The sequence below is a fragment of the Oncorhynchus keta genome, chromosome 12 (genome assembly GCF_023373465.1).
Source record: "Oncorhynchus keta strain PuntledgeMale-10-30-2019 chromosome 12, Oket_V2, whole genome shotgun sequence".
Classification (NCBI taxonomy): domain Eukaryota; kingdom Metazoa; phylum Chordata; class Actinopteri; order Salmoniformes; family Salmonidae; genus Oncorhynchus; species Oncorhynchus keta.
The window spans coordinates 24,533,576-24,560,595 of record NC_068432.1 but is presented as its reverse complement, the minus strand read 5'-3'; the positions used below and the strand labels follow the sequence as shown (position 1 = coordinate 24,560,595).

The window sequence follows — 27,020 nt, the reverse complement described above, 5'->3', positions numbered from 1 at the left end:
CTCTTGGCATTCTCTCAACCAGCTTCACGAGGAATGCTTTTCCAACAGTCTTGAAGGAGTTCCCACATATGCTGAGCACTTGTTGGCTCTTTTTCTTCACTCTGTGGTCTAACTCCTCCCAAACCATCTCAATTGGGTTGAGGTCGGGTGATTGTGGAGGCAAGGTCATCTGATGCAGCACTCCATCACTATCCTTCTTGGTTAAATAGCCCTTACACAGCCTGGAGATTTGGACTCATCAGACCAAAGGACAGATTTCCATAAGTGTAATGTCTGTTGCTCGTGTTTCTTGGCCCAAGCAAGTCTCTTCTTCTTATTGGTGTCCTTTAGTAGTGGTTTCTTCGCAGCAATTCGATCATGAACGCCTGATTCACGCAGTCTCCTCTGAACAGTTGATGTTGAGATGAGTCAGTTACTTGAACTCTATGAATCATATATTTGGGCTGCAATCTGAGGTGCAGTTAACTCTAATGAACTTTTCCTCTGCAGCAGACGTAACTCTGGGTCTTCCTTTCCTGTGGCGGTCCTCATGAGAGCCAGTTTCATCATAGCGCTTGATGGTTTTTGCCACTGCACTTGAAGAAACTTTCAAAGTCCTTGAAATGTTCCAGATTGGCTGACCTTCATGTCTTAAAGTAATGATGGACTGTTGTTTCTCTTTGCTTATTTGAGCTGTTCTTCCTATAATATGGACTTGGTCTTTTACCAAATAGGGTTATCTTCTGTATATCAACCCTACCTTGTCACAACACAACTGAAACACATTAAGATAGATAGATAGATAGATAGATAGATAGATAGATAGATAGATAGATAGATAGATAGATAGATAGATAGATAGATAGATAGATAGATAGATAGATAGATAGATAGATAGATAGATAGATAGATAGATAGCTCCAGGTGCACTGTCTTAGCCTAGTCTCTGATTGGTTTCCTCTGTCTGTTCAACTCCTATGGTCATTGACACGTAATGACTTAGAGAACAAGGGCACCTGCTTGATGCTGCATAGAATACCACACAAGATAGCACAGTTTCCCTATCCTGGTCCCGGACATGTTTGTGTTGTCTTGACAGTGACCATAGGATTTGGCAACATCACACAAACAGAGCAGGCTAGCGGTGTCTTTACTACCCTGACTTTGATAGTGGGGTTTGTTTCTGGATCATGAGCGGCTGTGGCCTGGATGCTCTGCTAATCTCACTAACAGCCACTGTGAGACATCTTAGAGCACTTAAGCTCCTTTCAAACGTGTCTCCAGCAAACCTCTGTCCCTGTGTGCAGCACCGTGCAGCACAGAGAAATAAACACCACACATGACCACGAGACATGATCCCCTGTATGTTATTTGACAAGATGTTGTTCCTTATTGTGACGAGACTCAGTTCTGAGCTAGCTACCAAACTGTGCAGCTATAAACTTCAGGTAATTGAAAATGTGTTATGCCTACATTGTGGATACAGATTAGTTTAGTTAGGTGAGGAGAAAGTCTACACAGACATAAATATACATCGATGATTGCGTCTCTCTGCCTCTGAAAGAGGAATTTAAACTGTGATTTCTTTGCCCCGCCCATAGCAACAGTAAAAGAAACCCTTTTGCCCTTGGCAAAGCAGAGCAGTGAGTGCTGAACAGCTTGTTTAAGAGGATCTGGGCTCATATATTTTTCAGGGCTTTAAGTAGAGGGCCGGCTACATTTCACAGGTGCACTTGTAAACAGCCGCCAGAAAAACCTAAAAAGGCCTGACATTTTAACTTGGTTGCCCAATGCTAAAAGAAAAAAGCTGTCCGTCCACCCTGGAGAGAGCTTGACCTTGTTCTTCATATCACTAGTCTCCCTCCTCCCATCTACTACAAAACTTCCCCCATTCCTCACCTCCCCTTTACCCCTCTTTCAGATGCCTTTCCTTAGCCCCTCTGGACACTGTGAGCCAGCTTCTAAACCTATCTCAGATTCAGCCAAAAAAAACCTAAGCTGTGCGCTGAAAAGAGTGGGTTTCCAGAAAAAACCTAAGCTGTGCGCTGAGAAGAGTGGGTTTCCAGAAAAAACCTAAGCTGTGCGCTGAGAAGAGTGGGTTTCCAGAAAAAGCTAAGCTGTGAGCTGAGAGGAGTGGGTTTCCAGAAACAGCTAAGCTGTGAGCTGAGAGGGGTGGGTTTCCAGAAAAAAGCTAAGCTGTGAGCTGAGAGGAGTGGGTTTCCAGAAAAAGCTAAGCTGTGAGCTGAGAAGAGTGGGTTTCCAGAAAAAGCTAAGCTGTGAGCTGAGAGGAGTGGGTTTCCAGAAAAAGCTAAGCTGTGAGCTGAGAAGAGTGGGTTTCCAGAAAAAGCTAAGCTGTGAGCTGAGAGGAGTGGGTTTCCAGAAAAAGCTAAGCTGTGAGCTGAGAAGAGTGGGTTTCCAGAAAAAGCTAAGCTGTGAGCTGAGAAGAGTGGGTTTCCAGAAAAAAAGTGTGTGTTTAGACACTGTCATGTCTTATCGTTGAAACACTGTAGAGGAAACAACAGAAACTGTAGGAGGAGGAACTCAGGCATCCCTCCATATACTATTTCAAGCTCAAATGAGGAGATGGCTGTGAAATAAGCCAACGTTGTACACAGCCAGGGCTGTGCTGACAGGGCTACGTTCACAAGACAAACGTTGCAAGAATAAAGTGGACGTGATTCCTGATTCTACATGTCAGAGAGATATATTCTTATATGTAGGTTCCACAATGTTGTTCCATGCTGAACTCTGCCCTGGTATTCTGTGCAGTAGGCTGACAGGAAGCCTTGTTCTTTATGTCTGTTGGTTAAGAAGGATTTAACATTGAGGCCTCGGCCGACCGACCGACCCTCCTCTGACATGGCAGTCCAAAGGTCATGTCATGACAACAATTAAGCAGCCAGCCAACCTGGCCAGCTGGTTCTTGACAACAACACCAGCAGATTATAGAAGAAAACATGGGAATCATCCCATTGCAAAGCCATGCTGGCCTGACTGAATATAGACAGATCCCCACTCACTGTTACTAATAACACATATGGGGTTAGAGTGTGTAGGAGTAGGTAAAGAGAGGGGGAAATATCTATCAATAAAACAGCAAGAGGCTGATGAAGAACCGAAAGCTAAGTTGCCATTTCTTATGTGGCCAATTTGCATTCCTTTTCTCGACCCAGTTTTTTTACAGAAGAGAAAACAGCCCCTGCGTAAATGACGGGAAATGTCTAAACCTTAATTTACATAAACAGATATCACATCTGCTTTACTCTGTCAGGATCACATCTGCCCCCCTAGTATTTTCCTCTAGCGCTGAAGAGAAGCAAACAGGCATCTGGTTTGCATCAAGCATTCCTAACGACCTTATGTCTCTCATAGTCCACCACAGCCAAGAGAACAGGAGCAATACTCTTTCTGGGGACAGTCAGAGACACACACACACAAACAAAGAGGTGCACAGATCAAACCTACTATTAATATAAGTAAAAAAATGTAACCAACAAAAACACATAGAAACAACACTAAAACTTGAACTTTAACAACAACCTGGGAAGTGGGTGTGGCCATGAGAAGAGAGTGAATGATAGCCAGTCCATCTTCAGCGGGAGGGGGAAAAGGAGAAGGAGTGACTGAGGGGTGTAGCAGTGGCGTTGGGCAGAAAGAGAGAGCTACAGCTAGTAAAGTATCACAGAGAGGAAACGTTTGAATTGTCTCAAGACTATACCCGGCAGGCAGGCAAGTAGCCGACACAATAAGAGCCAGGGAGGGGGCAACCTGTTTCCACTGACTGATATGGAAGGAGAGTGGTACTTGTACACACAGTACAGCAACAGATTAGAAAGCATTCTTCCCTGACAAAAGAGGGACAAAAGATGGCCTGTCTCCTTTTTCTCTGCAACAAGTAACTTACATGTTGAATGGCCATCCCTTATAACCATCCCTTATAACATCCCTTATAACATCCCTTATAACCATCCCTTATAACATCCCTTATAACATCCCTTATGACAATCCCTTATAACATCCCTTATAACCATCCCTTATAACCATCCCTTATAACATCCCTTATAACCACCCCTTATAACATCCCTTATGACCATCCCTTATAACCATCCCGTATAACCACCCCTTATAACATCCCTTATAACCATCCCTTATAACCATCCCTTATAACATCCCTTATGACAATCCCTTATAACATCCCTTATAACCATCCCTTATAACCATCCCTTATAACATCCCTTATAACCATCCCTTATAACATCCCTTATAACATCCCTTATAACCATCCCTTATAACCATCCCTATATAACCATCCCCATCCTTATACCACCCCATAACATCCCATATGACCATCCCTATAACCATCCCTTATAACCATCCCGTATAACCACCCCTTATAACATCCCTTATAACCATCCCTTATAACCATCCCTTATAACATCCCTTATAACCATCTCTTATAACCATCCCTTATAACATCCCTTATAACCATCCATTATAACCATTCCTTATAACATCCCTTATAACCATCCCTTGTAACCATCCCTTATAGCATCCCTTATAACCATCCCTTATAACATCCCTTATAACCATCCCTTATAACATCCCTTATAACCATCCCTTATAACCACCCCTTATAACCATCCCTTATAACCATCCCTTATAACATCCCTTATAACCATCCCTTATAACCATCCCTTATAACCATCCCTTATAACATCCCTTATAACATCCCTTATAACCATCCCTTATAACATCCCTTATAACATCCCTTATAACCATCCGTTATAACCATCCGTTATAACCATCCCTTATAACCATCTCTTATAACCATCCCTTATAACATCCCTTATAACCATCCCTTATAACCATCCGTTATAACCATCCCTTATAACATTCCACTCAATGTGGAAAGTGCCTCTTCCACTTATCTTCCCATTTGAAAAACAGACTGTCAAATTAAAATAAGCATTTGCACCCAAACAAAACAACATTGCTTTCAATGTGTGAAATTTCTCTCCAAATCAAAATAGGAGGAGCGGTCCCGGTCAGATTAGCAGCTAATAGGACAATGCACCGCCAATTAACTCCATGGCTCTTAATTCCAGCCTGTTAATTGGCTGTTGTGTGAGGTGGGAGGTTGCTAGCTGGCGTGTGGTTGGCTGTCAAGAGAGAGAGAGAGCCCAGAGAGAGAGAGACCAGAGAGAGGGGGAAAGAGAGAAAGACCAAAGAGAGAGAAAGAGAGGGAGAGAGAGACCAGAGAGAGAAAGAGAGAGAGAGACAGAGAAAGACACACAGTAGCCTGGCTCAGGTTCAGGTTTATGTCTCCCTTCCTCTCCCGTTTGGCGGAGGGGGCCCAGATGAGCTGACCTAGCAGGCAGTAATCTTTCACAGGCATAGACAGGACCACACTACACAGCAGAGACTTCTCAGAAGAAGCTCCCAAATCACACACTCCACTCACACTGCACCGACCACTAGGGCCAGAATGATACCAGTATCATCATACTCGTTAGTGTCGTTGCAAGGAAACAAAACACAAAGCGGCTTTAACTTCTTTAGGAAAACAGCCTTAATGTTGGAAACAAACATCATTATTTTGTCATCCAGAGTCGCAAGTATTTATTTTCCAAGCTATAGCACACAATATTTTACATACAGCAGATGTTTAAAGGACCAAAGAGTTACTGGTAGTGTCACAGCCCTACCGATAACCAGCACACTCCTCCCCTGACACCAGTGTATGAGATCTCGCCAAGAGCCTGGTGACACAAGATACAAATATCTTTGTAACAGGGATACGGGCAGCTGAGCAAAAATGTAGGAAAACAAACATTCCGGAGGACCTATCATCCTTTCACTGACCCCTTTTTACATTCTCTTCATCTGTGTCCGCTGCTAAAGCCCCTTTCTACCACTCTACATTTCAAGCTTCTGCCTCTAACCCAAGGAAACTATTTTCCACCTGCTCCTTCCTCCTAGAGGCGTCACAACAAATACCCTGGTTCGAATCCAGGCTGTATCTGTATCGTTGTAAATAAGAATTTATTAACTGACTTGCCTAGTTAAATTGAACTACCATATGCCTTGACCTCATTCTCTCCTCGCTCTCCAGATGACATCATGTGACTAGTGAGGTCAGGCCGCCCTGACAACCTACCCGCTCGACCCCAGCCCCTCCTCCCTTCTCCAGACCTCTCTGGAGACCTTCTCCCATTCCTCATCACCTCATCCTTGACCACTGGCTGTGTCCCCTCTCACCCAAGTTGCTCCACTCCTCAAGAAATCAACACTCAACTCATCTGATGTCAAAAACTATAGACCTGTATCCCTTTTTTCTTCTCTTTCCAAAACACTTGTTTTGTGTGCTGTCTTTGATCAACTCTCTCATTAGCTCTCTCAGATGATCTTCTTGACGACAACCAGTCAGGCTTCAAGACGGGTCACTCAACTGAAACTGCTCTTCTCTATGTCACGGAGGCTCTCCACATTACCAAAGCTGACTCTCTCTCTCCTCTGTTCTCATCCTCCTAGATCTATCCGCTGCCTTTTGACACTGTGAACCATCAGATTCTCCTCTCCACCCTCTCAGGTCTGGGTGTCTCAGGCTCTGCACACTCTTGGATTGCATCCTACCTGGCAGGCCACTCCTACCAGGTGTCCTCTCCTCTTCTCTCTATACACCAAGTCACTCGGCTCCGTCATATCCTCACATGGTCTCTCCTATCATTGCTATGCGGATGACACTCAACTACTTTTCTCCTTCCCCCCTTCTGACACACAGGTGGCGACACGCATCTCTGCGTGCCTGGCAGATATCTCAACTTGGATGTCGACCCACCACCTCAAGCTTAACCTCAACGGAACTGCTCTTTCTCCCAGGGAAGGCCTGCCCGCTCAAAGACCTCTCCATCACGGTTAACAACTCCAGAGTGTCGCCCTCCCAGAGTGCAAAGAACCTTAGAGTGACCCTGGACAACACCCTATCATTCTCTCCAAACATCAAAGCAGTGACCCGCTCCTGCAGGTTCATGCTCTACAACATCCGTAGAGTACGACCCTACCTCAACCAGGAAGAGGCAAGATCCTAATCCAGGCCCTTGTCTTCTCCCGTCTGGACTACTGCAACTCGCTGTTGGCTGGGCCCCCCGCTTGTGCCATCAAACCCCTGCAACTTATCCAGAACGCTGAAGCCCGCCTGGTTTTCAACCTTCCCATGTTCTCTCATGACGCCCCGCTCCTCTGCACACTCCACTGGCTTCCAGTCAAAGCTCACATCCACTACAAGACCATGGTGCTTACCTACAGAACAGCAAGAGGAACTGCCTCTCCCAACCTTCAGGCTAACCCTACACCCCCACCCGAGCACGCCATCTGCCACCTCAGGTCTCTTGGCCCTCCCACCTCTACAGGAGGGCAGCTCCGGCTCAGCCCAGCCCAAGCTCTTCTCTGTCCTGACACCCCTACGGGAGGGCAGCTCCCGCTCAGCCCAGCCCAAGCTCTTCTCTGTCCTGACACCCCTACAGGAGGGCAGCTCCCGCTCAGCCCAGTCCAAGCTCTTCTCTGTCCTGACACCCATATGGTGTAACCAGCTTCCCCGTGAAGCTAAGACAGCAGAGTCCATGACCATCTTCCAAAAACATCTGAAACTCTGAAACATCAAACACCCCCTTCTAGCTTAGACTCTACTGAAAAAATGTACTTTCTATGCCTGTGATATGTTTGTCCCACTTAGCTATCTTAAGATGAATGCACTAACTGCAAACACACACACACACAGGTGTTTGTGGGCCCATTCCAGTAGTGTTTGTTTGTGCTAAGAGGTGAATGTAAGAGGGCATGGTTTTGGAGGTGGTCAGTCCCTCCAGTCACAGGTGTCTATGCTCTGGTAATTAAAGCTGCAGTCGGTAGCTCATTAAACACCAAGATTAATGTCTTGTGATCCACAGGGCTCCAGGGGATTTTTCCATCCAGGCTAGGTAGAGGAGCTTTTCCTCCCTCTTTCTCTGTCTCTCTTCCCCCCCTCCTTCTCTCCTTCCCACTCTTCCCATCCATCCACAAGCAGCCAAGAGAGATGGACCTGTAGTGGTGCTGCTTGCTCCACAAAGTCTCTATTACTAATGAATGAACATTTCAAGAGCAGAGTAAGGGGAGAGAGCGCACCCGCCCGCCTAGCACCCAGGCATCAAGAGCCGGAGCTTTATTTAAGTCGAAAAATGTAAGAGAACAAAGACATTTAGGAGCACAATAAATCATATTTCAGATATTAAAAGCTAGAATCCTACATTTTTCTAAGCGCACTAGTGCTCCTAAATTAAAATTCCAGGTTGCACAGCAAAATATTTTGGCGCATATGCAAATAAAATGGTCGCACTGTAGAGCCATGTGGTCGCGTTCCTCCCAGTTCCCAGCCTCATCTGTGATGCACTGCACCAGGCCCACAGCCCCCCAGCCAGCCATCAGAGAACAGGGAGGGAAGGGGAGGGGGTCACATTCAGAAGATTAGCCCTGGAAAATGGATCCCAAACCACAAAAGGCATCAACCCCCCTGACTCTCTAAAAAGTCAACTACAAGCCAGTTGAGTAGATTTATCCATTTACTTATCTCAGAAGCCTTTCGCGGCTGACACAGAGAACAGGGTCAAACCGAAGCGCTCAGAATCTTTAGGCTGGGTTAATAGGGAATATTGCTCACCAATTATCTTAGATCCACATCAACAGCCTTGCCGCTACAGTGCTGCTGCAACCACAACCAACCTTGTTCCAAAACAACCTCAAGCAAGCTCAGCGTAATTGAGAGCGGTTACAGCTTGGTTGTGTTCAAATTGTATGCAGGACATCTGGGTGGGCAAACATTCATGTTTTTCCTCAGGTGTAGCCAGATAATACAACGCCTTTTGGATAGGTGTTGAGATAAGCCTGCTCCATCTCACTTAATCATGTCATGTTTATCAGTTACATCCAGAAGGAGGAAAACTGACACTATTAAGGCAGTTGCACTTGTCAAGTGAAGTCTTAGACCGTTTTCACATTCATGATAGCAAAGGGAAATGCTGTTATGTCGCGCACGATTACTCGCCCGACAGTTGCCCCCCTCCGAGCACGTCAGCGTAAACAGAACTGTCTCGTCAAGCTCAACACTCCTACAGTATAAATGGTAAAAGCAGAGCAATGTTTTTAAAAGAGATTAAATTGTTTGACCTGAAATTTCAGTAAGAGCCCGTTACATTCTAAATTGTTTTACCTGAAATTTCAGTAGCAGCCCGTTACATTCTGAAATTGTCGCAGTAGCTACTGCCTGCCAGCTGCATTGAGCTGCGTAAAACTATGGAAGCCAAAACCCTGTCAAACAAATCATGAAGCGAATCAGTCTAAACAATAGTACTTTGTCGCTTGTGTACTTAGGCAAATGCCAGCTCGCCACACGCTTGTCGGCGGCCCTGCTGGGCGGATTGCCACACAATGCTACAAATGAAGAAACATAACTTATATGTATGATCTATATGCATTTTATTTTTGTATGGCAGGAATGGGCTTTTATATAAAACAACTCAACATCTCAACTCCGCGGTGAATTATATCCATGTTTTCTGTCTCAATTTGCTTTTACCACATGTAGCCTAATGATTTGCATCATATTGATAAAAATGAAGCATTGGTTGTTGTACTGTTTGTAAGGTAGGCCTACTGTAATTTTATATTTATATTAGAGGGGTAATCATTCATTTTTGATAGGCTAACATTACTTGATGAAGACTAGCTTTAGCTAGCAGTACCTCTGTATTTTTGTCTTGAAGCTAAAATATAGTACCCGCAAAACACCAGCCTCAACGTCAACAGTGAAGAGGCGACTCCGGGATGCTGGCCTTCTAGGAAGAGTTGCAAAGAAAAAGCCATATCTCAGACTGGCCAATAAAAATAAAAGATTAAGATGGGCAAAAGAACACAGACACTGGACAGAGGAACTCTGCCTAGAAGGCCAGCATCCCAGAGTCGCTTTGAGGAGTTGAGGACTTGTGAGTCTGTTTTAGAGGTCGACCGATTATGATTTTTCAACGCCGATAACGATACTGATTATTGTAGGACCAAAAAAAGCCGATACCGATTAATCTGCCATTTTTTTTTATTTATGTGTAATAATGACAATTACAACAATACTGAATGAACACTTATTTTAACTTAATATAATACATCGATAAAATCTATTTAGCCTCAAATAAATAATGAAACATGTTCAATTTGGTTTAAATAATGTAACGGCGTTCTTCGTTTGTAGAAAGAGAGTCGGACCGAAATGCAGCGTGGTGGTTACTCTTGTCTTTAATGAAGAAAAACGGAACGATACATGAAATAACTAATACATTTTTTTTATTTTACCTTTATTTAACCAGGCAAGTCAGTTAAGAACACATTCTTATTTTCAATGACGGCCTGGGAACAGTGGGTTAACTGCCTGTTCAGGGGCAGAACGACAGATTTGTACCTTGTCAGCTCGGGGGTTTGAACTCACAACCTTCCAGTTACTAGTCCAACACTCTAACCACTAGGCTACGCTGCCGTACAAAAACAACAAACGGAACGTGAAACCTATTTCAGCCTATCTGGTGAACACTACACAGAGACAGGAACAATCACCCACGAAATACACAGTGAACCCCGGCTACCTAAATACGGTTCCCAATCCGAGACAACGAGAATCACCTGACTCTGATTGAGAACCGCCTCAGGCAGCCAAACCTATGCTACACCCCTACTCAGCCGCAATCCCAATAACAACAAAACCCCAATACGACAATACAATAAACCCATGTCACACCCTGGCCTGAACACATAATTAAACAAAACACAAAATACTAAGACCAAGGCATGACAAATAATGCAAAAACAAAGTGTTGGAGAAGAAAATAAAAGTGCAATATGTGCCATGTAAAAGAAGCTAACGTTTAAGTTCCTTGCTCAGAACATGAGAACATATGAAAGCTTGTGGTTCCTTTAATTGTGTGAAAGTTACATATTTAAAAAATATATTTTTGAATTTCGTGCGCTGCCTTTTCAGTGGAATGTTGTCGAGCTAGAAAGGTTAACCTTTACGACTAGGGGGCAGTATTTTAATTTTTGGATAATAAACGTTCCCGTTTTAAACAAGATATTTTGTCACAAAAAGATGCCCGACTATGCATATAATTGACAACTTTGGATAGAAAACACTCTGACGTTTCCAAAACTGCAAAGATATTGTCTGTGAGTGCAACAGAATTGATGTTACAGGCGAAACCCAGATAAAAATCCAATCAGGAAGTGCCGCATTGTTTTAAACCGCCTCATGCCAATGACTCCTTATATGGCTGTGAATGAGCTACGAATGAGCTGACGTTTTCTACATATTCCCCAAGGTGTCTACAGCATTGTGACGTCTTTTTAGGCATTTCTGTTGAAGAATAGCCGTAAGGGACCACATTTAGCAAGTGGTCACATGATGTCTCCCGCAGAAAATCTTGCGTAAAATACTGAGGTAGCCATTTATCCAATCGCTTCTTATGAGAAACCAATTCTCTCGACGGATATATTATCAAGTAGATATGTTAAAAACACCTTGAGGATTGATTCTAAACAACGTTTGCCATGTTTCTATCGATATTATGGAGCTAATTTGGAAAAAGGTTTGACGTTGTAGTGACAGCATTTTCCGGTCGATTTCTCAGCCAAGCGTGATGAACAAATGGGAGCTATTTCACCTACAAAAATTATATTTTGGGAAAAAAGGAACATTTGCTAACTAACTGGGAGTCTCCTGAGTGAAAACATCCGAAGTTCTTCAAAGGTAAATGATTTAATTTGATTGCTTTTCTTATTTTCGTGAATATGTTGACGTTAAAATGGCCAAATCCGGAAACTATCTTCTCAAAAACAAGACGTTTATTCTTTCAGTGAAATACGGAACCGTTCCGTATTTTATCTAACGGGTAGCATCAATTAGTCTAAATATTCCTGTTACATTGCACAACCTTCAATGTTATGTCATAATTACGGAAAATTCTGCCAAATTAGGCGGCCCAAACTGTTGCATATACCCTGACTCTGCGTACAATGAACGCAAGAGAAGTGACACAATTTCACCTGGTTAATATTGCCTGCTAACCTGGATTTCTTTTAGCTAAAAATGCAGGTTTAAAAATATATACTTCTGTGTATTGATTTGAAGAAATTCATTGATGTTCATGGTTAGGTACACATTCGAGCAACGATACGCACCGCATCGATTATATGCAACGCAGGACATGCTAGATAAACTAGTAATATCATCAACCATGTGTAGTTAACTAGTGATTATGATTGATTGATAATTTTTTATAAGATAAGTTTAATGCTAGCTAGCAACTTACCTTGGCTTACTGCATTCGTGTAACAGGCAGTCTCCTCGCGGAGTGCAATGAGAGGCAGGTGGTTAGAGTGTTGGACTAGTTCACTGTAAGTTTGCAAGATTGAATCCCCCGAGCTGACAAGGTGAAAATCTGTCGTTCTGCCCCTGAACGAGGCAGTTAACCCACCGTTCCTAGGCCATCATTGAAAATAAGAATGTTTTCTTAACTGACTTGCCTAGTTAAATAAAGATTAAACAAAGGTGTAAAAAAATATCAATTATTAAATCGGCCAAATCGGTGTTCAAAAATACCATTCCAATCGGCCATTCCGATTAATCGGTCGACCTCTAGTCTGTTTCTCAAACTAGACACTCTAATGTACTTGTCCTTTTGCTCAGTTGTGCACCGTGGCCTCCCACTCCTCTTTCTATTCTGGTTAGAGACAGTTTGAGCTGTTCTGCGAAGGGAGTAGTACACATTGCTGTACAATATCTTCAGTTTCTTGGCCATTTCTCGCATGGATTAGCCTTCATTTCTCAGAACAAAAATAGACTGACGAGTTTCAGAAGAAACTTCTTTGTTTCTGGCCATTTTGAGCCTGTAATCGAACCCACAAATGCTGATGCTCCAGATACTCAACTAGTCTAAAGAAGGCCCGTTTTATTGCTTCTGGAATTAGTACAACAGTTTTGCAAAAGGGTTCGATTACATAATTGGAAAAGTTTTTTTTAATGATCAATTAGCCTTTTAAAATGATAAACTTGGATTAGCTAACACAAAGTGCCATTGGAACACAGGAGTGATGGTTGTTGATAATGGGCCTCTGTACGCCTATGTAGATATTCCATTAAAAAACTGCTGTTTCCAGCTACAAGTCATTTACAACATTAACAATGTCTACACTGTATTTCTGATCAATTTTATGTTATTTTAATGGACCAAAAAACAAGGACATTTCTAAGTGACCCCAAACTTTTGAACGGTAGTGTATGTGTGTGTGTGTACGTGTGTAGGTATGTCAAATCAAATCAAAATGTCAAGCCTATTTCAGTCTTTCACACTCAAATCAAAACACTTCACCGGTGAATATTGCCATTTTTCATCATCAGAAAAAGACAGTAAAAAGAACACACAGTAAACTAGGTCCGCGGCATCGTGGCATATAAATTGTGTTTTAATCACACGTCTTTGAGCAACTGGCACAATCCAGATCTGCTCCTTGAGATATTTTTGGAGTCGGTAGGAAAGGAAAAGGGATACCTAGTCAGTTTTAGAACTGAATGCATTCAACTGAAATGTGTCTTCCGCATTTAACTCAACCCCTCTGAATCAGAGAAGTGCGTAGGGCTGCCTTAATCGACATCCACATTGGAACAAAAGAGGCTGACAGAAACAACAATATTTGCATTCAATATTTTTCTCTTTCCCACAGATCTGGGAGATGGATGGATTTTCACCGGAAGCCTCGTTCAATCTGAGGGGCAGCCATCTTCACAGGTGTCAGGGCAAGGAAGAGAAACAAAGACCTGACCTGCAGACACTGCTCCTCCAGTGTACTAAAATATGCCCTTTGGAGCTGCCCTGAGAGGTGCACATCAGAGCTGTTCTGAATAGTAAAGAATGGGCAGGCCTGGAAATGTCCAAAGTATTTGGCAGAGCCAACAAAAACTAACAAGAGCAGAGCTATGCCAGCAGATTGTTAGCGCCACACACATCCATACTAAAATAAAACCCTTCAGAGAGAAGCTAAATTAAGCTCCTTCCCCTCAGTACAAACATCCAAAACAACATAGTTGTCCATCCGTTAAACAGCAGAGGGACCATTGAAAGACAAGTGTACTCCTCTTCCCTCCCTCCTCTCTAGAGAACTGACCCAACATGCAGTAATAAATGAATGCGTGTGCTGCTCAGTTGTGGCGCCCCAGGGAGCACAATGGAGATGACTGGGCTGATAAGAGATCCTTCTCTGCACAACAGACAACTCTCTTTCTTTCCCTTTAAACCTCCACACAGCAATCTCTTATTAGGCTGTTTTACATGAGTAAAATGTGTTGTATCTCTCTTCAACATTGGATTGGCATCTTTTCTGTTTACAATATACTTACATTAGCCTTGGATGTGGTGTGACCAAAGCCACATCCCTGCTTTGTTTGTGTACAGCTACTAGCATTCCGTAAATACCATATTACAGACAAACAAAAGGAGGATAGCGATTCAAACTATACAGGAGCTTCTCATCTAAACCACATTGTACACTTGATTATTGCAACGGTTCACAATTGTGTGGACATTTTAAAAGCCTTTAGTTTTCAATTTGGCTAACAGAACAACATGCTGTTTTCTGGTATTAAGGTAATGAAGGTACTTGCAGGGACATGGGGTGTCAGAGAGCCATTGTCTTTACACTGTACCATAAGATGTGTCTCACACACTACCTACAGAGGTGGTTTGCCGAAAGAGAGATTTAAATCTAGGTCTTATTACAATGCAAAAAATGTGTGTCCTGGAACTAGTATACGTCATCAAACTAGTGTAGCGTAAAGAGGCCCGCAGTCCAACTGCAATATAGAGGGGCTGATAGTATGTATGGTTTCATAATAGCCACAAGAGTAAACACTTGAAAAGTTAGAATCATACTGATACTAAACCAGAAGGTTTTTTTTTTTTACTTTTGTTTCTGGGCTTCATCTGCTTGAGAAACTTTTTCAATTTCATCAGAAAGACGGGGAACTGACTGGCTGGGAGCCATGATTGCAAAGTGGAGCCTGCAGCCTGTAGCCTTGAAGTCACCTGCAGCTGAGTGGAGGCTGGAGCAGAGGGAGGGAACAGGTAGGGAGGGCTGGTAATGCCCAGGGGAGAGAGAGGGAGGGAGATGAAGAAAAAGACAAAGTGACAGAGAGAGGGAGTGACTGCCATAGGAGGCAGGCCCACTGGGGCCTGGCAGAGCAGGAGGGATGAAGGGCGAGATGGAGGGAGGGAAAGGAGGCACATGAGTAGCAGGCCCAGGAACCAGGGAGAAATTCACCACCAAACAATTACCCTCTCAGACAGACAGACCTCTGGTCCTAATTTCTATGCAAAAATGGATCAGTCGTTCTTTGAGGGCGGGAAAACCCCTGCTGGCACTTATCTGTGGAGGATGCCCCTGGATAGGAGAGACTCCACCACCGGCTTCCAGGGCAGCCAGGGGGAGGAGGGTATTTGCATAAGGATAAAACCCTATGCAAGCAGTTTAATTTTGCAATCGCGTCCGTTCGCTTGCTTGGAATAATGTTTTGTGCATGGCCACAGGAAGATTAGAATTGGTTTTCTCAAATGTCCTGATAAAGAACAGGCTGACAGAGTAACTTGTCCCCTCCAACATGGGGAGAATAGTGCAGGGCCTAGCTAACAGTCTACTCCCCCCCTCTCTCAAAGGGATTACTGGCCCACTGTTTTGTTGACACAGAAATGGCATTTGCTCAAAATTAAAAGAGTTTCTCAGGCCGTTAATCTAATGAGCGCGGAAGGAGAAAATGAGCCGCCACCATTTCTGCTGCCGAGATGAAAGAATATAACTGATTTTCATGTTTACCACCAACAATGCAATAAGGGGGGTTAAAAAAATGACAAACAAAAAAGTGCTTAACATTTCCAGGGATTACCCCAATTTGACTTGGACGGTTTGACTGAGGAAAAGGGCAAACCCATCAGCCACTTGCACAGAGGAAAAAGGGAAAGGTGTTAAGCAGCTGATCACCACCACTAAAACACACACGTTGTGACCATCTTCTGTGTTGCTTCACACTTTCACTGCCAGCACGCCAAGGAGAGGCTCCATCCCACTGCCGTCCACACACACACACAGTCCATTTAATGCTCCAGCCCTGCAGGTTATTACCGGAGCCCACCAGGGCTGGATTGGCTGCCATCACGCCATTTAGCTTCCACTTCCAGCCCACTTCAAGCACAACCTGTCATAATGAAGGAGGGCCACGGGCCGGCTGTGTGTCTGTGTGCAGGTGTGTGTGTCATGGCTCAGACTCAGGAGTTCAATCTCCCAGCCAAAGAGCATGAATAAAGATGGTCTCTGTCCATCAACCACTGTTGCTGTAGAAAGAAAGAAATGTGAGAGGATGGAGGGAGGAGGGAAAAGAGAGAGCACCGGGCCAGACCTCCATGATGTGTTAGGCTCGTTTCTGCATCGTTGCTCCTGCATATAAAACATTTCACAGAAGTCATGAGAAGAGGGATTCACCCCCCCCCTCTTTTCTATCCTCCTTTTAAATGGGAAGATGCGATAAGCTTTCTGATATTGCCTCGGCGACACAAAGTGCAGGGCGCTGCTTTATCGTGTGCTGGAGGGCGGAAGGCGCTTAGATGCTAAGCGCCTTCCATGATAAGGCTTACAGTGCGTGCACACACACACACAGAAAAAAATAACTACGGTGGTTGTAGCGAGTGTTTGCTCCAAACAGTGGGAGTTGACCTGCAGGTGAAGGATGTTCTCTGCCAGACTGGCTGCTTGTCATTTAGGGGATGAGGGAGAAACTAAGGGAGCTATCTGGTTAACACTATCACCTTCTAAGATCTCACAGTGAATTGATCTCCCCAGAGTTCACAGCGTCAGTCAGCCTGACAATCAACCCCTGCCCTGAACCTTGTAATATTTGACATTATACAACCAGCACTTTAACTATCATCATTATCACCAATGGCTTAGGTATTGCTCTGAGGTCTGCAGCACTCAAGAAGCTCCTTTTCATGATCTTTTATAATAATCACCCATTTAACCAGCTCTGTAACCTTCGATGAATGCATAAAAAGGTTCATTGAAAGAAACATGAGTCCCTCATTTATCTCTTGTGAGCAGAAAAGGCCATGTTAAACATGGTCTGAGTGGGCCGTTGCTTTGGACTCTATTCTTCAGTCTTATTTATATTATTGTTTCATTCACCTGTCACTTCCCCCTGCGACTCCCCCCACGGAATATTTTATCCTGCCCCCACCCCCCAATGGACATTTAGAATTGTTACAGTTGTAAACATATATTATTATTATTATTTGTATTATTGTTTCATTCACTTCTCTTTTTGACCTGCACTGTTGGAGCTCAGAGCATAAGAATATCACTATATCCTGCAATTACATCTGTGACTAAGAAGAAGAAAAAAATACATCTAATTACATTGTTTTAAATTATAAACCAAAGCCATCACACAGGCTTAGTACTACTGTTTCAAGTTATTGGACCATGGCAGGTATTCTATCCAGGTTAGCGTGAGTGTGTGTCTGTGTGTATAGATGCGCCCACTCTCTCTATCCTGTCTCACCTGTAAGTTCATGATGGATCAGCTCTGCGAAGTTAGGGTCGTCCCCCCACCAGAACAGCCAGAGCTCTCTACGTCCAGGCCTCTGGCTCCGCCGCCACACGCTCAGTATGTCCGCCTTGAGGCAGCGGCTGAAGCTGCACAGGATGGGGTCCTCCTCGGTCACCGGGAAGAGGATCGGCGCAGAGGTGGGGCCCTGCCACGCGTACCGCTTCCATTTGATCCCAGTCAAATCAGCCTGGGAGGGGGAGGGAGAGAGTCAGCCACTGCCACAGGAGCCAGGTCCCCGTGGGTAAACATTTGAACACTAGAAAGGCCATGGGGATCATTTTGAAATTGCCCCCTCCATATATTTAACACACGTACTGTATATTGTTAGAATTTCGAGATCACGAACAGAATGTGTTATAAGCAGTTTTAAGAGGAAATTTCATTTTTTCAGTGGGGTGCCAAAAAGTGACTTTTTTCAAATCCTCCTACATTGTTACATGCAGGTAAGATTCTTCTATATAGTATCAGAAAGTGTAGATTCTGAGATTTCCAAAACACTTAACATTGCCAAATATCAATATCAAAATTGAAGAGATGAGCTCTATTTCAAAATATAACTTTTTCCAAGAACAACCACTATTCAATGCGCTCCACCAGTGAACAATCGGCAACAGAGAGCTATGATCCCTTATTGATGTCACTTGTTAAATACACTTCAATCAGTGTAGATTGAGACAATTGAAACATGGATTTGTGCCATTCAGAGGTTGAATGGGCAAGACAAAAGATGTAATAAGTGCCTTTGAATGGGGTATGGTAGTAGGTGCCAGGCACACCGGCTTGTGTCAAGAACTGCAACACTGCTGACTTTTTCAAGCTCAACAGTTTCCTTGTGTATCAATAATGGTCCATTGAGGCTGTTCTAAGGGCAAAAGAGGGGGATGTAATGCAATATTAGGTAGGTGTTCCTAATGTTTGGTATACTCAGTGTATTTATTTGACTGTTAGAATGATATTGGCCTGAAGGCAGGTCCAAAGAGGCCCGGACTTCTGGTGTTAGAGTAAACGTTAAACAAGCAGAAGCATTCATTCTCCTTTATGAAGCCTCCGCCTCATCAGGAGGAACACTTACGACAAGGAGACACACAGGCAGGCAGCCACAGAATTAGAAAAACAAAGAGAGATAGAGGAAAGGGAGATGGGAAAACAGAGAGAGAGTGAGGAGAAAGAGACAGAGATAGAGGCAGAGGGAGGAGACAGATCGAGGAAGAAAATAACAATATGGAGGGAGGAGAGAGAGGAGAGATAGCGGAAGGCGAGAGATAAAGGAAGATGTAGTGTTGGATTGAGATGATAGATAGATAGATAGATAGATAGATAGATAGATAGATAGATAGATAGATAGATAGATAGATAGATAGATAGATAGATAGATAGATAGATAGATAGATAGATAGATAGATAGATAGATAGATAGATAGATAGATAGATAGATAGATAGATAGATAGATAGATAGATAGATAGATGTAAGAAGAAGAAAGGCTTCAATATAAACAGAAAGAATCGTGGCTAAAAAGAGAAGCAGCAAAAAAAGCCTTGGCTTGTTTTTGTTCCAATTGTGTGCACTTTAGCTTCAGGTGCTTTCAATCTCAACATGAACAACATGAACAACATGAACAACATGTTCAATGCTCTCAAAACAAAACCTCCCTAATGCTTGTAAATGGGCTCTGACCACCTTAATCCTTTTTAATGATGAGTGCTTTGGGGAGTGTGCTCTATATAAGCCAACATTGTCCGGCTTTTATAGAGAGAGGGAACACAACTCAGAGAAATTCATTGGTTGTAAATCACTAGCAGCAGCACAGAGTACTACAGGGTTATGAAGTGTTTAACCAGGAACATTACGCTCCACTGCTACAGCTGCCTGCCTACCCTTGGCGGGTGGCTGAGGCTCACCAGAAAGCAGGCCCTACGTACAGCATTTAACACCATAGTACCCTCCAAACTCGTCATTATGCTCGAGATCCTATGTCTCGACCCCACCCTCTGAAACTGGGTCCTGGACTTTCTGACGGGGCCGCCCCAAGGTGGTGAAGGTAGGAAACAACATCACCACCCAGCTGATCCTCAACACTGCTCCCCACAAGGGTGCGTTCTCAGCCCTACCCTGTACTCCCTGTTCACCCATGACTGAGTGGCCATGCACGCCTCCAACTCAATCATCAAGTTTGCAGACGACACTACAGAGGTAGGCTTGATTACCAACAACGATGAGACGGCTTACAGGGAGGAGGTGAGGGCCCCCGGAGTGTGGTGTCAGGAAAATAACCTCTCACTCAACGTCAACAAAACAAAGGAGATAATCGTGGACTTAAGGAAACAGCAGAGGGAGCACCTCCCCATCCACATCGACGGGACAGTAGTGGAAAGGTGGAACATTTTAAGTTTCTCGGGATACACATCACGGACAAACAGACAGCGTAGTGAAGAAGGCGCAACAGCACCTCTTAAACCTCAGGAGGCTGAAAAAATGTGTCTTGTCACCTAAAACGCTCACAAACTTATACAGATGCACAATCGAGAGCGTCCTGTCGGGCTGTATCACCGCGTGGTACGGTAACTGTTCCGTCCACAACCGCAAGGGTAGTGCGGTCTGCACAACGTACAGGGCAAACTACCTGCCCTCTAGGACACCTACAGCACCCGATGTCACAGGAAGGCCAATAAGATCATCAAGGACAACAACCACCCGAGCCACTGCCTGTTCACCCCGCTACCATCCAGAATGCAAGGTCAGTACAGGTTAGAGGTCGACAGATTATGATTTTTCAACGCCGATACCGATACTGATTATTGGTGGACCAAAAAAGCCAATACCGATTAATCTGCCAATTTTTATTTATTTATTTGTAATAATGACAATTACAACAATACTGAACGAACACTTATTTTAACTTCATATAATACATCAAACAAATCAATTTAGCCTCAATAAATAATGAAACATGTTCAATTTGGTTTAAATAATGCAAAAACAGGCCTCCAGGTGTACTGCAGCGCCAGCTGTGACCCCAGGCTCTGTCGTAACCGGCCGCGACCAGGAGGTCCGTGGGGCGACGCACAATTGGCCTAGCGTCGTCCGGGTTAGGGAGGGCTTGGCCGGTAGGGATATCCTTGTTTCATCGCGCACCAGCGACTCCTGTGGCCGGCCGAATAATTTTGCACGCCCAATTTTTCAGTTTTTGATTTGTTAAAAAAAGTTTGAAATATCCAATAAATGTCGTTCCACTTCATGATTGTGTCCCACTTGTTGTTGATTATTCACAAAAAAAATACAGTTTTATATCTTTATGTTTGACGCCTGAAATGTGGCAAAAGGTCACAAAGTTCAAAGGGGCCGAATACTTTCGCAAGGCACTGTATATACTGTATTCTATACCATCTACTGCATCTTGCCTATGCCGTTCGGCCATCACTCATCCATATATTTATATGTACATATTCTTATTCATCCCTTTACATTTGTGTGTATAAGGTAGTTGTTGTAAATTTGTTAGATTACTTGTTAGATATTACTGCCCTGTCGGAACTAGAAGCACAAGCATTTTAATATACTCGCATTAACATCTGTTAACCATGTGTATGTGACCAATAAAATGTTATTTTATTTGACGTACAACCAGGCAGCGCTTCCTGTGTCCATGTCCTACACTGAGGCCATACACTGTCTCTCACACACACCACCCACCTCCGAATACATCATGCCTTCCAGTGTTTTAGGCTTACACTCAGTGCCCATGTCATACACTGAAACACCGCAAAGACCAACACTACCATCACAAACTATGTTGCAATATTGCCTTACAGTCCTTCTCTTGATGGAGCGCCTATCTATCCTTGCAGCATGGCAGACAACTGATTTGCGTGAACTGGGCCTAGTACAGATTCTTGAGGCGGGGCATTTTCTGCTGCCAGGTGATATATACAAGTTGACAAACTGTCACTTTGACTTTGTTAGAAATAGACAATTACAATTAAATTGGCGGGTAAATTTAAATCAATTTAAACACTACGAACGTGAGCGAATGATTAAGCCTAGCCTGCCTAGCCGGGTATAAACTGGGAGATTGGTGGTGGGGGGTGGTGTTGTCAAAACAGAGCGCTCTGTGGTGTCAACTGGACCCAAGCTGGATCACAACAACAAGTTAGTTATCCATTATAACATGGCAGCCAGGAGGGCTATACGCTGGCCACAATGGCCAGTCAGAATGCTACGGATATCAAAACGCTACAATGATCTGACTAGAATATGATGAGCAACTACAAAAATATAGATTTTTTAAAATAGATTTTATACCAAAAATTGAAAGCTCATAGGCTGTTGAGTTTATTGACAAAATCTATCAAATTTACAAGATATGACTACAAAAAAAAGACTTTCCTCAACACTACTCTTTCCCACGTGTCCCTACATGTTTTTCATTGCTAGGATTTATTGTGATTGGCAGGCACACCAACTATCAGCTTCTTCACCCATTACCAATTCATCAAGCAACATCATAGGAAATGTCTCACATCAGGAATTTTGCTCAAGGGCATTCAAACGCTGTTCCAGTCAAGACACCATTCACAAGCCCATATTAATTTATCATTTGGCCTATAGCCTACCGGTTCATCAAGTATGCGCTACTGTACTACTAGCTTATTCCTTTCACCAGTATACTACTACTGTTGCTGCAGTTTCTGTTTCAGAAAGTTCATCCACCAAACCCTCTCTCTCTCATGGTGGCAGACATAGTGGTGTGAGGAACTACCTGACACCTGCGCCTTGCAGAGAAACATCTGTGCTGCAAGGAAAGAAAAGGGAGGGGAAAAACTGTGTGAAACCAGATCGTCTGCAATTATAGAAACTGACTGTTTCTGAAACGGGTGGCGCTGGGACTGTAAGCCTGCATATATGCCCATCTTACTTATTCTTCTTCAGAAATGCATTTTCATCGCACAATCCATTCTTTTGATGACAGCTCTGAATTGTTTTCATGTTTTTCTCTGTCAGTGTTAGGCTTTTCAAAGCCGCGGAATGACCGCTCTCTCTGTCAAAGATCAAGTCCAAGCTTTCAATCCATAAACTAGGCTATTCTCTGCTAACAGTATCTGGAAATCTTCCAGAGGCAGATTGCGCCAGCAAAAGTCTGTGTGCCTTCTGCGGTCAATCAATCTATCTATCTTTTTAAAATCTACATCTGAGTTACAGTCTGAATGTGTCAGAGAAACCTGTGTGCTTCCTTCAAACTGACATGACTAGCTGTTAGTATAATGCTCAGGTATGTAGGCAACTGTGTATGCAAAATGTCCTCCCACCAAAAGTGCAAGAACCGGGGTCGAGTTAAGTTTCCTTTTTCAGATGCCGAGGCCTTCAGGCCAAACTCCCATATCGGCTATAAGGGAATCTGAGGGCAAAGCCATTTGACGGACTCAGAAAGTTGATGTAAAATCTGTCTGGGATTTGCGGGTTACGACCCCTCCTTTCGTCAGATGCTCAGCTTTGCTCACCTTCCCTCTCACAGCTTAGAGCTCCAGGTCCCATTGTGGAACACACTAAGTGCCAACAGCTGCATTCCCTTCCCTTGCTTTCCCTTCCTGCCATTCTCCCTCCCAGCGACTTCAGATTCCCCTACAGCAGCTTAATTCCAAGTGCAATAGCTCAAATGAGCAAAAAGGTGAAATGAGTTTGCACTCAAAAAGATACTGCATAAAGCTTACTTCATTATTCGATTTTCAATAGTTCAAATGAAGAAGATGTTGGACTTACATGCACTTTAAGCACTAAATATTTTGACATGCAAACCTTTGCACTACCCTGCTAACTTTTTGTAAATATTCTATATATATTAGTGATGGGGGAAGAAATCGATAGTTACGTATCAAAATATTATTTTTGGACAATATTATATCAATATTTGACTCTAAAATACTCCGGTATTTTTCATCATAAAGCTTGTTCTCCATCTTCTTTGTAAATAGTGAGCCAACATGTTTTCAGAACTTTTGTATATATTTCCCTGACTGATCAAAACGTGTTTCTCATGCTCTCTCGTCTCTCTGCAGCAGACATATAGTGAAGAAGATGTTTGGAGCATCAAATCACAATATATTTAGAATCATGAGAATCACAATACATATCCTAGCAAGTACACATCTGTTGCTTTTTTCTGTTGTTGTCTTTTACATTTCAATGTGATCTTGTCTGTATGTACTTTGACTGCTGCTAAATTTATGTCCTCGAGGACATTAAAGTTTTCTGAATTTTCTGAATCAGAGACAAGCAACAGGTGAAGTTGCTCAAACCATCCCCGAGCAGACAGATAGACACCCCACCACCACTACTAGCATCTCTCTCTGTCACGGTCTCACCCTCCCACTGCAAAACATGAAACTAGTCTGTTCGCATCTTGGAAAACTCTAGAGAAATGAAAATCCACTCGGTCTACTCTCTCCGCAGTGTTTGTTAACTTATCCTGACAAGAGACATAGTCTAGCAGGGCCATTGTGACGTGACTATTGATTTATGAAAATGATGTGTTATAACACATACCAATTAATCTACAAACAAACTTCAACACCCAGAAAGCTGCTCAATAAAAAAACAAATGAGAATAATTAATTTTAAAAAAACATTGCAATAAGACTCCTGAGAACTATTAGTTATGGGAAAAGTGCCAAGCTGTGTTCACTGCATTCTTTCAGCCTAAAACCACAATGCCTGTTCAGAGTGTGAGTCATACAGGACTGTGAACAGCAACACCGGTGTCATGCTCATCTCAGTCTGCAGTAAAATGTCTCCCTACTATTGCAATACAGCAACCAGTCATTCACTACTAGCCTGTCCTGTTCATTCAGCTTTACTGTCTAATGCTTTGGAAAAGGACGATTCAAGTCCATCAATATTTATCTATTGAACCTTCATGAAGGGGAATTGTTTACATCTGTTATACAGTACATACTGTACAGAAAGAATACAATGCATTGCTGGAAACATATAGTTGGTGCACTACTGAGAAGTTCTTAGATTGGTCTAGCTAGTAGTAGGGGTGCGAGGGACAAGAGGGAACGTCTGAGCTTTTTCCTTGAGTCTATTATGTACCTTTGGTTGTGTATTTATGATAGCTATATAATTCAATCGTTTTACGACTGACTAGCAACAGTATCAATCAGCACTATGAGAACTAAGACATACAAATAAATACACAGATATAAAACAAAACAGTGAATGGCATTCATTTGTCATGAAAAATGTTTTCAACTTGAAAACTTGCCAGACGGGAAGTAAGTACTACATTCTAAAGAGATGCACTAACAATATCCAAGAGCACATTGTTGTTTCTTAATATTTCAGCTCTTTAAGGTAAGCACGAGCCAAGAATGTAAACAACAAATGATTGGAAAGCAAACTTGACAACTTTAAAGGAAAAGTATAAGCCCGAAAATATGCTACAATTTATCAGTAGCTAAACGCTTCATTGGCTACTTAAAAGAAACAATGTAGCAATCAATGTATCTTCACAACTACACTGGCCCACTGACAACAACAACACGATAGAACATGGAAGTTGAAATTAGAAGCCAACGTTCACGAGCCTTTACTTTCCATGGTCGAATGCCAAATGTTTCTGCCGTTTAGCTAGTTTGCTATTTGTGCAAATGAACAACATTGTAAGATAGTTAGCAGGCTAGCCAACTGCTTGGGTTTATTTTAAGGTCACATAAATAAGCTACACAACGCATGCGATAAAAAGCATAACGATATAGAACGTTAATTTAACCAAGTAAACAACTAGACAAAAATTTAATCATGCATAGTATTCAACGTTCCGTTAGATAGCTAGTTAGCTAGGTTGTTTATCATCACCACACGTTACATTAGTTGCACTTTTTTTTTGCCTAAAACTCTTAGGGGTGGAATGCATTGAATATGATCAAACTGAACATGTGTGATGGCAAACAGCATGCATGCAGCTGCAAGTGACAGATAACACTATTATTCTTTAATCTTGCACAACTTCAAAGTATGCAAATAAACATTGCCTTAGTGAATGATGTTTGAATTGCTGTGCTCGACAGGCCCTGCCTGCTTTTCCATTGCTGTGGCTACTAACGTTAGCTCGCTCTCTTCAGCTAGTTAAAAATGGCTGCTTTTCCTTTAGTTTTAAATCTCTTACCAGACAGAATAGATTGGAGTGGCAATCCTCCAAGCTGGCCCCGTTTGGTACAAAACAAGAACTCATCCTTTCACAGCGAGATCGAACATTCCATCATTTCAGTTCCCGGGAAAATAAAGACAGATTTTCAAATGTATTTTGCAAGATGTATAATAAGGTAATAAAGGATAATTATTTTTAAAACAATTGGCTGGAGAATGTTATTCAACAACCCTTCGAATGCTATTGTCCGCCCTAAAATAAAAGCAGTCAAAATGTCGCCTTCACAACCTCTCTATTGACCTCTCGAATACAAATTAAATAAAACATTTAAATGGAGCGAAAATGCTCTTAAAACAAAAAGAAAAGGAGAGCAAAGAAGCAACTATCCCCCTCCCCCTTAGCTTAAAACGGTTTTAGCTAAAAACGTTACTCTACTCCTCCATCACCATCAAAATCAATCTAAAAACGAATAACATCCTTAAAATCCAATCGGAAATTGGCATATGCCTATATCTCTACGGCAATTTGAACCATTATTTCGGTCTCTGATCCTTCTGGTTCCATTTGAATTCATGGATTCCTTTCTTTAATGGCGGCCACAGGGAGAACTCTGCCTCCAAAAGCCTATTGGCTCATTGTGGTCATGAGGGCTGTAATAACACTGTAACAGATGGGTATTGCCGCTAGGCGAGAGCAAGAGGCGCTACTGAGCAACCAGATTCTGTTACTAATGATCAAACCTTTAAATTGACCGACTTTCACAGTGCACCACCTAGTGCATACACAAAGAAATGTATCCATTCCTTGCATCAACATTTACATCATACGGTGGGTGTGTGGCCTTGCAATCACAGCAAAGCCCACAAACTTTCACCTAATCGAATGTGTCAGTGTAGGCGGGGATACAATGTAACACTATTATAACACCATTGTCATGCTGTAGTAACATAAACCACGCGCGACGCTAATACAATTCACGAGTCGCCCAGGCCACAAGTGCCATGAACTGTGACAAATTATTGTTGCGCCACTCTGAGAACAAATTATATTAACAAATGTGCTGTCAAGCGTTCAAGATTATTGAATATATTCGGTCATGATTAAGTAGCTGTTTGACTCAATCATTTAAACCCAAAAGGTGACTGCACTTGTTATTTCAGAAAAAAATGTTTATACA

At 42.9% G+C, this 27,020-nt stretch overlaps 1 protein-coding gene across 1 annotated transcript in view; it reads right to left on the bottom strand.

Moving 5' to 3' along the window:
- LOC118391782 (mediator of RNA polymerase II transcription subunit 13-like) overlaps nt 1–26,457 on the bottom strand; it is a 145,150-nt gene extending 118,693 nt beyond the window's left edge. Inside the window, exons 1-2 of the mRNA XM_052457890.1 lie at nt 25,862–26,457; nt 17,651–17,885 (exon numbers count right to left, since the gene is read on the bottom strand). Coding sequence (XP_052313850.1) covers nt 17,651–17,885; nt 25,862–25,927 — 301 coding nt within the window. The 5' untranslated portion in view covers nt 25,928–26,457. The remainder of the gene's footprint in view (nt 1–17,650; nt 17,886–25,861) is intronic.
- Nucleotides 26,458–27,020: the final 563 nt, after the last annotated feature.